At 45.4% G+C, this 14,420-nt stretch overlaps 2 protein-coding genes across 3 annotated transcripts in view; one reads left to right on the top strand and one right to left on the bottom strand.

The window, feature by feature from the left end:
* Positions 1-563: 563 nt before the first annotated feature.
* On the bottom strand, positions 564-12,017 carry S100A10 (S100 calcium binding protein A10). Of its 2 annotated transcripts, none has more exons than XM_017877627.1 (3): positions 11,399-12,014; positions 3,739-3,891; positions 564-968 (listed from the first exon to the last, which is right to left on the bottom strand). In XM_017877627.1, the coding sequence occupies exons 2-3, from the start codon at positions 3,868-3,870 to the stop codon at positions 807-809; spliced, it is 294 nt and encodes a 97-aa protein (XP_017733116.1). In that variant the 5' UTR covers positions 3,871-3,891; positions 11,399-12,014; the 3' UTR covers positions 564-806. The 2 variants fall into 2 exon arrangements, with proteins under 2 accessions (XP_017733116.1, XP_017733117.1); XM_017877628.1 differs by having other exon boundaries at positions 567-968; positions 11,863-12,017.
* Positions 10,801-14,420, top strand: part of LOC108533207 (putative neuroblastoma breakpoint family member 7) — a 43,196-nt gene continuing 39,576 nt past the window's right edge. The window contains exon 1 of the mRNA XM_017877623.1: positions 10,801-10,886. The gene's annotated coding sequence lies outside the window, so the exon portion shown is untranslated. The remainder of the gene's footprint in view (positions 10,887-14,420) is intronic.

The raw sequence follows: 14,420 nt of genomic DNA, 5'->3' as shown, positions 1-14,420 counted from the left end.
GCATGTGATGCACATATACCCTGTGCCTAACAGGCCCAAAAAAAGGGCTAGGAGAAACATTTTGCATTGTCTGTCATCAGTACTGACACTTCATTTTCAAAAAAAGTACACTGCCCCGTGTATAAGTCATGCCTACCGTATTTCCTGACATCTGAGAGTTGACTTATTAGATGCTAATGTGATGTTATTACCAAGGTGTCAAGCTACACCCTCTCCTCGATTGGTTCTCCTAGTTCTGCCTTAGGTTTGCTGACACTCTGCTATGAAAAATGGATTCAGACATTGCAGGCATGCAAAGTCCTGGCTAGAAAAGCACTGATTTAACTGGGCAAAACTGTGACCAGTAATTATAAACTTAGAATATATTCCTGTAGAGCCTTCTCCCAATCCTTCAAATAGACACAGCTACAAGGGCAGAACAATTAGAGAAGTCAGACTCCAAGCCTGAATGAAGAGTGTTTTCTCATTTTGCCAGTTCTGTGAGAAAAGCTCTGCTGTGTGCTGGCAAGCTGCCTCTTGGGGAACAAGCATTTCTGAGGGAGCAACAAACATTCTGTCTCAAATTCGGAACTAAAAAAGAACTTTATTTATTGAGGGCAAGGGGATGCAAACAATACAAAAATCAAAAGCTTATCTGGTATTTAACTTTCTCAGCTTGTCAAATGGGAGTTTATATTTTATTTTTACATTTGCTAAGGGTCCTGATCTGCTCATGAAATCCTTCTATGGGGAAGCTGTGGGGCAGATTCCTTAAGCGACCCTTTGGGACAACTCTTATCAGGGAGGAGGGAATTGCTCGTTTCTGCCTACTTCTTTCCCTTCTGCTTCATGTGTACTACAAAATAGTCATTGCATGCAATGGTGAGGCCCGCAATTAGGGAAAAGAAGCTCTGGAAGCCCACTTTGCCATCTCTGCACTGGTCCAGGTCCTTCATTATTTTGTCCACGGCCAGAGGGTCTTTTTGATTCTGAAAAACAAAGAACAAAGGCAAGAAATATCGAAGGTTGCAATGATGAGCTTATTTGATTTGTACTGCTGAGAACTGTGTCCATACCTCCCAATTACTTGAGCTCTTGTTTTAGGTCATAAGCAACCTTTGGAGGTCATCTAAATGTATTTTTCTTTTTTTGCCTTGAAGAAGCATTTCAGAAATTTCATATTTAGATTCTGCCTAAGAACCACCCTAAGTTCCTCATTTTGTGGTTTAAACTTACATTCTCTTATTAAAATTTTATTCCCAATAGCATGGTCAAATCCCTTACAAAGGAAACTCCCTATGAAAAGATATTTTGGATTTAGGGAATAAGTTTTGGATCACTGTCCTATGGATTTTAAAGAAGCGCTAATGATGCCATGGATTGTTTTAGGTTTGGAGAAGACAGCTCTCATTCTTCTTGGCACAGCTGAGGCCAAGCTAGTGTGGCTTCATATTGTATTAGCCACGTGATGCTGAGTGAACCACTTAGTGGGCCTTTGTGTATCAACGACGAATTGAGGAGGTTGGACTATAATGTTTCTAGAATCCTTCCATTCTTTGAGTTGGTAAGTCTATGCCATCCTATACTCTTCACTGGATGTTGTACATTGGACCAGTTTCAAAAGGAGTATGTGTGATGGAGTCTTAAACTCCCCATGACTCTCAGTGCTTGGTAAGAATGTGTGGGACAGAGATGGGAAGGCAAGATCCCCTTTGATTTTATCTTGCTTCCATGGTGATTGGCTTCATCACTCGTTTTTGTAGTGATGCTGGTCAGAAGTGGTAAGCTGTGGTTTTTCCTGTAGGGTCCATGCCATCAACCAGAGAGAGAAATATGGCCTGTTTAGGTTGTTAAAGGGCTCAGGTAAAGTATTTATGAATTCTGATGACTATATTCATGAGTGAGGGAAATGATACACAGTGTTTCAAGAGTGCACTAGATGCTTCTAAATAGCACTCGGAAATTCCTAAAAGTATAGCAGCAGCATTTCCCACATAAGCACTGCAAACTCCTACTCTAGCTAAACCTGTTCTATGCAGCTCTTGGTGGGTTTCAGCTAATTCTGGCCTCACCCTCAGCTTCCTGGCTGTGGTCAGAATGAGTGCAATCTGGATGACATAAGGGGTCTACTTTAGAAACAAAATGCTCTGTTAATGCAGTGAGTGTAGGTGTTTCCGGAATTATGACTCTGTGCCTGGAATAAATTACCCTGCCATGTTTAGTGCTCCACACTACATATACCCTTTATGTGTCTCATGCCACAAAACCTTTAGGAAGAAAGGGTCTGTGTCTTATGTGATACTCACTCGGGCTTCTAACAACACTCTTAACAAGTGTTTAGTATACTGAGAATGCCTTTGTCCATAGGACGGGCAGGCTTACAATGAGCACATTTTGTCCTTGCGTCTTAATGCTTGTCTTGAACGATCATAGAAAGTGAAAGTGACCTTGCAGATAATTATGTCCAGCCCTCTCCAATTTTACAGGGGAGGAAACTGAAGACGAGAGAGCTGAAGCAACCTGCCCATTGTTAGTTAAGGCAGAACCATATCTTCTAACTCCTGGTCTGGGGCTACATCACAGGACTCTACAAAAGCAGAGGACCTGCATATTCCAGCTCATTCTGGGATAGCATTAGGTAATAACTCTCTGAGAGAGTAGTTAGGCTATTTATATCTGCTTATTTAACTGATATTGATGATATGTGAATTATAGTATACTGAAAAGCCTCGTGTTTATTGATTGCAGGAGTTAGGGGCTTGACTAATGTGCTGTTTACGAGGCAGATGACAAGAGGCAGGACTCAACCTTTTACCGTATCTCCTCTCACCCTTTAGAGGTTAATGCATTACTCAACACCAAGCACAGAAACAATCTTTTCAGATGACTACAATTTTGGTAGGGAAAGAAGGGCTTGCATTTCAGCCTACTGTTTTGTCATGCAGTGTTTCACCTTTAGTTGAATTCAACAGCCATCTCTCAAGAACCTGGAACATAAAAGGACAACTGTGCCTTGTGGCCCCGTGCCCTGAGTCATGTATCTGAGCTAATGGCAGAGTCCTCTTCTCGGTCTTCATGCATCTCTCAGTCTGTCAAAGGTGAGACATAAACTCACACTGCTCCTGTGCTGTCCGGGCATTATTACGTGAAAAGCAGTTATTTCTGGAGTGATATGTGCCTCTTATTCAGTAGATTACTGACACTGCTCCTTTCAGTATTAGAAAAAGAAAAAACAATCCCTTTATCTGAAGAGATTTAAGAAGGGAGATTCGAATTGCTCAAAATGGAATGTGACCAGGATGTGGCATCTCCACCACCAGGTTTTTGGACCTGAAGATAGCCATTTTCTGGTTGACTACTCTTTTGTGAAAAGCTTCCTTTCTCCCAACTCTGTCCCCAACATCGTCACAACAGACACAGATAACCAGATGGGATTTTCCAACAAACAGCTCACATTGTAGTTATTTGTATGTAGTCTTATTTCACCTGCAGACTGTAAGCTCCTTGAAGGTTGGCGCTGTGTCTTCGTTACTTTCTGTTTCCTCAGTAGTATCTTACAAATAGCAGGTGCTCAATATTATTTAATAAATGCATGAATGACCTCATTCCTTCCTTCCTTCCTTCAGGTGACTACATTCATTCATTCATTCACTAGTGGTGGCCTCCACCGGGAAGGGATGGAAACAAGAAGGAAAAGGAACTAAGGCCTAGAAGCACTGACTTTTATGTCTGGTTCTTTGTAAGCCTTTCAACACTTACTTCCAAAAATCCAGGGAACTCCTTTTCCATGAGTACTCTCAGGTCCTCCTTTGTTAAGTAGCCTTTATCCCCCGCGAATTTGTGAAATGTAAACATCATGGTTTCCATGGCGTGCTCCATTTGAGACGGCATTTTGGTGTGGTCTGTTGAAGCCTGTTAAAGGATGTAAAGAAACGGTCTACATTAACTTCTTTTGGCAGACTTTACAAATGAATTTATTTTTTTTTAAATTGAAAGATAAAATTGTATGTATTTAACATGTACAACATGATGTTTTGAGGTATATATACATTGTGGGATGACTGAATCTAGCTAATTAACATATGCATTACCTCACATAGTTAGCACTTTTGTGGTGAGAACACTTAGCCACTCTTAACTATTTGTCAATAATACAATACATTGTTATTAACTACAGTCACATTGTTGTACAGTAGATCTCTTAAACTTATTCCTCCTAACTGAAATTTTGTATCTTTTGACTAACATTGCCTCAACATCACTCCAGTGCAATCACCCCAGCCCATTCTGTTCTTCAGTTCTGTGAAATTCAGTGTTTACGATTCCACATGAGTGAGATCATCTGGTAATTGTCTTTCTGTGCTTGCTTATTTCACTAAACATAATGTCCTCCAGCTTCATCTAGGTGGGTTTACATTAACTTTTAAGCCATATGTATTGCCAGCCTTTTTAGGATAATTGGAATGATGGAGATGAGATCATTCATCTGATCCTCTCCAGCTTTAAAATTCAGTGAATGAATTTAAGAACCAGACCACCCCAGTTTGGGTCTCTTGTTGGTAGAAATAGACACCTCAGGTACTGGTGCTGTAAATAAAGGGGTTTATCTAACTCCAGCTAATTTGCATAAATAACCTAATAAAGAACAGAAACTCTAATCATTTAGAAAAGCAAGATCAGTGTTCCTCTTTTTTTTTTTTTTGAGATGGAGTTTCGCTCTTGTTGTCCAGGCTGGAGTGCAGTGGGGTGTGATCTCGGCTCACTGCAACCTCCGCCTCCCAGGTTCAAGCGATTCTCCTGCCTCAGCCTCCCGGGTAGCTGGGATTACAGGCGCTGCCACTACGCCGGGCTAATTTTTTGTATTTTTAGTAGAGATGGGGTTTTGCCATGTTGGGCAGGCTGGTCTCAAACTCTGACCTCAGGTGATCCGCCCACCTCGGCCTCCCAAAGTGCTGGGATTACAGGCGTGAGCCACTGCGCCCAGCCCAGTGTTCCTCTTTTTAACTGACAAAGCACCTACTGAAAGAACAGATAGTTTATAATTTCTCTTGGCCCTAGTAAATGAGATTCTTAGATATGGCTGATACTAACAACACACACAGTCAAGCCTGGTGAATATGAAAACTTCAACCTTCTAAGCTTAACGTGGTAACTTGGTTCAGTCTGATTCTAGGATTTAGAAATCTGCTTACAAATGAATTTATCTGCTGGGTATATATGTATTCTTTACTAAAGTTCTGAACTTGTTATTTATTGCAATAAAGACAGTTGCAACTCTGGCAGTAAAATGCAGTTGCTCTACCCAAATAAAAAACTACTCAAAGTCCATTGTCTAGTTCACTTGAGAAGCAACAAGTAATACTATAACCTAACTCATTTGAGGGTCTTCTATATTTTTAGTGACACTATACAGATGAGCTGCTCTCACAGTCTGGGGTACACTGGGAGAGCAAGAGCTTTCATCAGGAAGCATTTATAAGAAAGGAAACATGTCAGATCATTACATTCAGGTATAATGAACTAGGGGTATATGTCTCATCAAGACCCAGTATGTGGTACTTAATAGAACCTCAGTGAATTTTGGCTTAATTGGAAGGAATCATTTGGCCAGAACAGATCAGCTTTGGCTAATATCATCTAAAATCACTACTGGATAGGAAACAGGTGAACACAAATGGAGACTGTAATATAGCACTAAAAAATAAAAACAAATAAATCATAAGAATATGCTTTGAGTTTAGATTGAAGGGCTGGCAAATTCCTCTGCTGAAGAGCTCTAACAGGAACCTGAGACATAATTTGGTCTGGTTCCTGTCTCTGAGAGATGCCTATTCAACACTGATTCTCAAATGCTTTCTTTTACAGAGAAGGTGGAGTTGGTAAACATGAGGATTGAGCAATTAACACTTAAGAATTGTAAATTCTACCCATTCCAATCGCCAGAAAAGTATGGGAACCAGCAGGCCAAAGAATGCTATAAATCAGAATCTGGCATGAGTCATCTGAAAGGCATTAGTTATCTTGGAGAGAGCTGCAAATTAATGCTTCAAGGTCTGCTGTGAGATGAATTCCAAGGGAACCACACCCTTTTCCTTCTCTTCTGACACAGCTCAGATCTGGCTCATCCCCCATCCCTCATATGGGTTTCAGATGGCAATGGGCTTACAGAGAGTCTGCCTTGCCTGTATTGGTACTCCAAGTCCAGCAATTTAAGAGAACTGAACTGGGCGAGTCACCTCTGGGAGAAGGACATGGGATCTCACCCCAGTTCTTAAATAACTCAGGAAAGGAGTCAGACACCACAGCGGTTTAAAAATAACTGTGCTCAAGTTCAGAGCAGCAGAGCACTTCAGGATCAATTCCCAAAGATCCCAGAAATTGGATCTGGGTGGGGTACCTAGTTTACCTTTTTCAGATGACAGGGCAGAAGGAAACTGCAGAATTAAGAAAGGGAATGCAGCAGGGTAAGGACCTCTAAATTTTAAAAAGGCGAATTTAGGAGCTCCTAAGAAATACAAGTTGTCAGTTGAGGCAATCCTGGCCACCCTTGAGTATCTTCTTCAAGAGAGCAAGTGAGTGCTCAGGTCTGAAGTCACTCAGTCCCATGTCTCTCTTGCCCACAGCCATTACGAAGTGATGGAGCTTCCCTCTCTGAAGTTACATCCTTCTTCCACTGGGTCCTCCCCTCCCCTCCTCCCCCAGCAGTTTTATTCAGTGGATGGATTGTGAATACTGCAGCCAGCTGACTCCCTATGTGTCCAGTAGACCTTCTGCAATAAGGATGCAGAGCAGGGGCTAGCCAGGAGGTGAAAATAGCATTGAAAATTAGGGGAGAAGCCTTTGTCTCCTCAGTAACCAGTGCCCCAAAGGGCACTGACCAGGGCCACAGCAAGGAACTCTGTTTTGAAGGAGCTGCACACTGGCTTTAAAATAAGACAAAGGAAAGGGGGAAATGTTGTGAATAAAACTGTTCTCTTGGCTAGAGGATGAATCATGACTGCAGCCAACAGTTACCCGATTGAGTCAGCCCTGCCTAGCCCTCCGTTCTTGGGTAGGGCTTGCCTGGGCAGGGCTGTCTGCACACTGACTGTTAGCTGCTAAAACTGAAGCTCTTCAGGGACTTCAATCTGGCATTTCCACCCTCGCCTAGCCACCCTGCAAGCTCTTTTCCTGGGTAGATGTGGGCTTCCTGCATGCTGGTTAGACACACTTTGACAGGAGGGCTCCGGGCTGGGGTTGAGAGGCAGCAGTGTCCTTTCTATTCCCAGTAACTTACTCTTGTACCTGAAACATTCAATTCCATTTAATTGTTTACTCGTCTGAGACTTAAGCTTCTCTTGATCAAGAACTACAAATTATTCTGCTTTTATTCATGGAGCACTACATAACATGGTTTATTATGCATAAATGAACCACACAATCCCTTGGGCAGTAGCTGAGGTACAGGTGTCATGACCCAGGACTAGGCTGAAAGCCTTGTAGCTCAGAGCTCAGGAGGACAAGGTGAGAGCTGGGAAGGGCCAGGGAAAGGGGCCCCAACAGTGTTCAACTATGAACGGAACAGCAGAGTACACAGGAGTGCACATTCCATATGCAAAAGGAAAAATACGTGTCCTGCTAAACAGGTCTAGTCAGAATGACATGACTGTGCGCCTTCTCTTCTAACACTTGCTGTTTTCTCATGTTTCATTCATCCTGTCTTCTACTTTATGCTTTTCTAGTGCTGCTATCTCACTGCTGAGCTCCACGGGATATAACAGCCTTGCTGTCCACTCACCTTTCATTGAATTATTCTATTCTGATGCCTATACATGCCCTCTACGCATTTGCCTGAACAACAGGTCTTAAGAAGGAAGGCTGAGACATCTTTCTCTGCATAGTTTTCTCTACAGAAAACAATTCTGGACTCCACAAATGTAGCTACCATAGGAGGAATTCAATTTTCCATTTTTGGTTCTCCTACCCTGAGCACCTACTTTGAATGTCCCAGACATGGTGTTAGGCATGAGGGTGTTCACACACACATGCACCCACGCACACACACAAAGCTCTCCATGGTGCTTGCCTTTGAGGAGTTCACTAGCTAACGGAATACTATTAAAGCATTTGGCCCGAATTCTAGTTATCTGTGTTTCTGTTTCTTTCCTCACTAGGTTGCAGGTTTTCTGAGCAGGGTCCCAGTAGCCAGTGCCCCAGCCCTCATAGAGCCTGCTCAATGAATTGTTAAGAAATTGATAATAATGTATTTTGGTTTTCCTGGGAGTAGCAGGGAAGCAGGAGTCCTCCTCAGAAAAGTATCTGCTCCTGAACAATCTCAAATGTTTGCTTTGGACCTATGCCCAGATCCTGGCTGCAGTTTCAAAGAGGACACTTCTGAAGAGTGAGTCGGACTCACTCTTTGCTCCTCTGTATCTTGTCCATACCCTAGTTTTCTTACAGCCCACCCAGAAAATAAACGGCAGGGCATCAGTAAAAACAAACATCTGTTATTTAAAGTGTTTGAGGTTTCTTTCCTTTTGCTTTAGAAATTTTGGATTTTTAAAAATTGAACCCAGAAGGCATTCCCGAATTTGATCTCTGAAGGAAATTCAGAAAAAATGAGTTGAAGCAATGAATCTGGATCCAATCTGTCTCTCTCACCTCTCACCAAATAAAACTTGCCCACTAAAGAATTGGGCAGCAAAGGAAAGTGTCAGATGCAATTCAATAGGAAGAAAGATCTTGGAAGAAACCTCCTCCAATCTAACTGAGTACATCAATTTTTCCTTAAAGAATGCTTAGGCATCTGCCAGGCACGGTGGCTCAAGCCTGTAATCCCAGCACTTTGGGAGGCCGAGGCGGGTGGATCACGAGGTCAGGAGATCGAGACCATCCTGGCTAACACTGTGAAACCCCGTCTCTACTAAAAAATACAAAAAACTAGCCGGGCGAGGTGGCGGGTGCCTGTAGTCCCAGCTACTTGGGAGGCTGAGGCAGGAGAATGGTGTAAACCCGGGAGGCGGAGCTTGCAGTGAGCTGAGATCCCGCCACTGCACTCCAGCCCAGGCCACAGAGCGAGACTCCGTCTCAAAAAAAAAAAAAAAAAAAAAAAAAGAATGCTTAGGCATCATCTTCATCAGCCAACATAGCTATTGTCACAACTGCTGTTAAATCCTTTGGTAGGATGGGTGGTACATATTTAGTAAAGGGATAGAAAGTGCTGAAAATTGTGTAAAAGAAGTAAATTCTCTTCTTGCTTTTGATGTGAGATTCCTAAATTTGTTGAGTCCCCAGAAAAATGAGAAACTTAAGATGTTAAAATTTTAGTCCAGCACTTTGAGTGCTAATTTATACATTATAACCCTGAAAGAATTCCATTGTTTCTCTCAACTTTACGCTTTAAAAGACTGGACTGTGTCCAAGGGTATACCAAGTGGGTTGTGCTCTACAAAAGTCACATTTTTTGAACTGTCAGTAGAAAGCAGGGAGGCACACAGTCTCAGCTCCACCCAGCTCAGGCCTAACCTCACTGGAGTGGCTGCTTAGGAGGCTGGCCAGAGGCCAGCACACTAGAGGAAAGGGGCCTTTCTGATATGTCTGAGAAAAGCTAGGAAGAGCATCACCTAGAAAGCAGAGTGAGACCCAAAAATTGCTTCATGCCCAGTAGACCAAAAAAACCGGAAGAACCGAAATAAGAAACTCCAAATGGTGGATCAAGGGCCACAGTTAAGAAACTACCCTCTGGCTGTGAAGGAACAAATACACCATTTGCACGGGATGATTAAACAGAAACTGGATAGGAATCTGTGGGGGCAGGGCCGATTAAGAAACTTCCAATAAGTTATATGAACTCATTCCCACTCCAACCCTTGGCATTATCTTTTGCAATTTGCTGCAACATGTTGGAGGCAAAGATCACTGACTGGGTGTTTCCATGAGCCTGGCTTCACCTAAAACACACAACATAAAACTCCACTCCTGGAGACTGAAACTCAAGCTTCTGGGGAAAAATATCCGCAACAACTGCAAACCTCTTAACGGGAAAGGCTACCTTCCAAGTCAGGCTGAGGCAGGCTGCCAGGCGCATACTGGACGGTAACGAAAAGCGGTCTCGCCAAGGCCCTACAGATCTAACTATCTGCCCTCACCCGCAATTCAGTCAAGAAACCTCTCCTGCAGACTGGCGGCCAGTCCAGGTGTGACTCACTTCCTCTTGGAAAATGCCCTCTGAGATGGCACAGTTCTCCTTTTCCTTCAGGGAGTGTTCGGTCCAAATCATCCACCGAGAGTATCTGCAACCGGCCACACCCACATGGTCTCACAGCTGAGTCACAGGCCTCAGACCACTAGGAGAATCCTGGAGCCCTTTGTGCTAACCACGCCCTGCAGAAGCTCTCGCAGGGACAGAACCGGGTGGGGGCGGAAGGCGGGGTGGGCTTAATGCATCCCAGAATCTGGCTTAGGGCTCCCCTGTGCTAGCCTGGCTTGGAGCGCTCTGCATTCCACCCCCAGCCAACAAGGCAGAACTCCTGGTTTCACTTAGGCAGAGCTGGACTAAGGCTGGACAGGGCAGCAGTGTCCACGGCTAGGGGCAGCGCCATTCCTTCGGCCAAAGCACAGGTGGTGAACCAAGTACCAATGGCACGTCTGTCTGTCTCACTGCGCCGGGCCAAATTAATCTATGATTGGAAGATCCTTCATCAAGCCTGCTCTTCCACCATCTCTTTCTGGTTCCACTTATTAAGATAGCAGGGGAACCCTTTCAGTAGAGAAACCACGTCACACAGGGCCCTCTCCCACACATCCCAGCCAAACTGCTTTAGAAAGAAAACAAGTGGACCTCCCTCCCTCGGCAGGAAGACCCTTCCCGTCGAGCAGACAACAGGAAGCCCTAACCTGAAACTCCTGTTTGGCCGAGGGACTAAGAGGTACGGAAGGGACGCCCCCAGCTGCCTACTTTTCCTACCCGCGCCTGGTTGGGCCGTCCAGCCGGGACGAGGTACTAACATGCGGACCCAGCCTGCGGGCGGAACCCACCAAGAAACACGCCAGCCAGGGCAGGGGCGTGCAGGAGGGGTTCGGTAACCCGAGAGACGAATGGGAAAGCAGGAAAGGTGGGAGTATAAAGCAAGGCAAACATAAAGGGAGGAGGGAAGAGGTTCAGGGGCTCCAACACCACGGTCCCCTCCTAAAGAGCAAGTGTCCCCTCCCCCGGTACGCGCGGGTCTGGGGGTGGCCACGCCCGGGCCGGGAAGGGGCGCTGCTGGCCTCGTCTGGGTGTGGCCCGAAGCACTAAGCAGTGGATTCCCCACCAGCCGCTCCCTACCCAGCCCCGCGGTGCCCGGGACGCCCCGTGAAGCCGGGTGCGAGGGTTTCCCCGGGCAGCAGGTCCGGGGCTGGGGACTACTCAGGAGGGGCGCGTGGGCCGCGCAGAACTCACGTTGGCCGAGGCGCGGCGGACGCTGGGCGAGCTGGACGCGGGGCGGCGAGGCGAGCGCGGCGGGCTGTGCGCCTTCCTTAGTACGTGCGGCGGGTGGGGAGAGGGAGGTGGCGCGGGAGCGGGTGGAGCCTGGCGGGCGCTCGGCAGGGCGCTCCCCAGCCCTGTCTCCTCCCCTCTTCCTGCCCCCTACTCCCCCAACCCTGGGCGCGCGGCCCACGCCCTGCCCTCGCTACCGGACCAGCCACGCTGAGGCCTCGCCCGCCCCAGACAGAGCGTTCTTGTAAACTTCTCTTCAGTAGGAACGGTCCTGCTCTCGAATATTTCAGGGCATCCCCACCCTGTGCCTGCCCTTCCTCTCGGGTTTGGTTTTAGAAAGTGTAGAAATCAAAGAACCCGGCCGTCCTGCGGGTGGGGCACGCTGGCGCAGAACCAGAGGTAACCGGCTCTGTGAGTCTAGGACTTACTTGCTGGATGACCCTGCAGGGAGTGGCACGTGGAGTCCTATCAACCTCAGAGGCACTATCAGATTAGCCTTAGGAGGTCCGTCCGGGGGTCTCGGCGGCCTGCACCCGTGGAGGGGTGGCACCTCCCCAAAAGCCGGGCTCCCCGCCCCGCTGGCCCGCGAGGTGCGGCAGGGAGGGTGCGGTTTGGCTTGTCAGCACCCAGAGCGTCACAAACCCTTTGTTGAACAGGGGATTTACCCCTCTTTATGTGGCTTCACTTGATCAATAGTTCAGTTTCAGTGTGGCTAATAGTGTTAAAAACTGGCCGGGCGCGGTGGCTCACGCCTGTAATCCCAGCACTTTGGGAGGCCGAGTCGGGCGGATCACCTCAGGTCGGGAGTTCAAGACCAGCCTGGCCAACATGGTGAAACCTTGTCTCTACTGATAAAAAAATTAGCCGAGAGTGGTGGTGTGCGCCACCAGGAGACTGAGGCATGAGAATCGCTTGAACCCGTGAGACAGAGGTTGCTGTGAGCCGAGATCGCACCACTGCACTCCAGCTTGGGTGACAGAGTGAGACTCTGTCTCAAAAAAAAAGTTAAAAACTAAGTTTCCAAGTCATTATGCTGTGGTCCTTAAAAGTCCTTTAGAATAATTTTCTGGAATAAATTTAGAGAAAACCTAAGTGTTTCCTAGGGGATGCTTACCAAGTCCTTGCCCCTCCCCCTCGCCCCCTTTTATTTTAATTGTGACTTAGGGTTAAATACAAACTACTAGCAGCTGTTGGTGGAAAGGAGCCCAATGCCAAACTCTGGGGTTTTCCTTTGTTCCCACGGGAGGCCTTGGGAGGAATGAGTGATCCCAAAGGAATGAGCAGACTTGGGGAATCCTCCAAGTGCCACCTCTGACTAATCTTGGCTGTTGGCAGGAAAACCCAACTTGGATTTCAGCTATTACTTTCCCTGCGATCCTGGTGCTGACTATTCAAGGGCACAGCTCTTCGAGATTTTCCTGTATACAGTACTTCCCAGTCCCCAGGTCACAGTCACCAGTGGAGGAAATCTTGAATCCCTTTTGTTGCAGGGATTGCAGTGCAACTGGGTTTAGAACGTGAATGCATGGGTTTGCATTTCTTCATCTGGTCCACAGACTTTAGGAGTGCTTTAGTGTATGTGGTAGGCCTGGGAATTCAGGGATCTCTTCTTTGAAGAGTTCCAAGTATTGGGAGTTAGATAAGCAAACAATTAAAATCCAGTGTGCTCAGTGAATGGTAGAGGATACTATGGATACTAGGAGAACACTGAGGAGGGGCTTCTAAGTCCTCTTGGAGTGGTCACAGGATAATTTCTGCAGGAAGCAACATTGGGTAGAAATTTGAAAACAACAATAACACTTATTGTAACTTTTTAATCTGTACAAAGATTTCATTCTTAGAAGGCTTGGAAAATATATAATGTATAAAAAATGATTTATAAATACATGAGCCAAAGATAAACATTTTCATATTTCTTTCTAGTCTTTTTATGCATACGTAACAAATATTTGCATAATTGTGATCATACTGATTATAAAATTAAGTACAGTCATTCACTGCATAACAATGTTTGAGCCAGTGATGGATCATGCATTCAACAGTGGTCCCATAAGATTATAATAGAGCTAAAAAATTCCATTTGCCTAGTGACCTTGTAGCTGTCTAGCCCAATACTTTACTCATGTGTTGTGGTGATGCTGGTGTAAACAAACTACTGTGCTGCCAGTTGTATAAAAATATATAGCACATACCAATTATATGTAGTATGCAATACTTGATAATGGTAATAAATGACTATGTTACTGCTTTATGTATTCACTACATTATACTTTTCATCATTATTTTAGAGTGTACTCCTGCTACTTATTAAAAAAACAGTAAAACTTCAAAAAAAAAAGTTTTAAAAACAGCCTCAGGCAGGTCTTTCAGGAGGTATTCCAGAAGAAGGCATTGTTATCACAGCAGATGATTGTTGCCCCGAAGACCTTTCAGTGGACAAGATGCGGAAGTGAAAGACAGTGATATTGATGATCCTGACCCTGTGCGGGCATAGGCTAATACATGTGTTTGTGTCTTAGTTTTGTGTGTGTGTGTGTGTCTTAGTTTTAACAAAAAACTTAAAAAATAAAAAAATAAAAATTTTTAAAATAGAAAAAACTTAAGAAGGATATAAAGAAAGAAAACATTTTCTACAGCTGTACAATGTGTGCTTTAAACTAAGTGTTATTACAAAAGAGTCAAACATTTAAAGAATTTACAAGTTAGGCTGGGTGCGGTGGCTCACACCTGTAATCTCAGCACTTTGGGAGGCCCAGGCCGGCGGATCATGAGGTCAAGAGGTCAAGACCATCCTGGCCAACATGGGAAACCCCGTTTCTACGGAGAAAGAACTAGCCGGGCGTGGTGGCACGTGCCTGTAGTCCCAGCTACTTGGGAGGCTGAGGCAAGAGAATTGCTTGAACCCAGGAGGAGGAGGTTGCAGTAAGCCGAGGTTGCGCCAGTGCACTCCAGCCTGGAGACACAGCGAGACTCCATCTCAAAAAAA

This window comes from Rhinopithecus bieti, unplaced genomic scaffold, assembly GCF_001698545.2.
Source record: "Rhinopithecus bieti isolate Rb0 unplaced genomic scaffold, ASM169854v2 scaffold_10548, whole genome shotgun sequence".
Taxonomy (NCBI): domain Eukaryota; kingdom Metazoa; phylum Chordata; class Mammalia; order Primates; family Cercopithecidae; genus Rhinopithecus; species Rhinopithecus bieti.
This window is presented reverse-complemented; position numbering and strand designations above follow the sequence as displayed.

Excerpts from the sequence above, each read along its gene's own strand:
- S100A10 (XM_017877628.1), bottom strand. The coding sequence starts at position 3,870 with ATGCCGTCTCAAATGGAGCACGCCATGGAAACCATGATGTTTACATTT. Across the intron at positions 969-3,738 it reads AGTTCCCTGGATTTTTGGAA|AATCAAAAAGACCCTCTGGC; the intron begins GTAAGTGTTGAA and ends TTTGTTTTTCAG.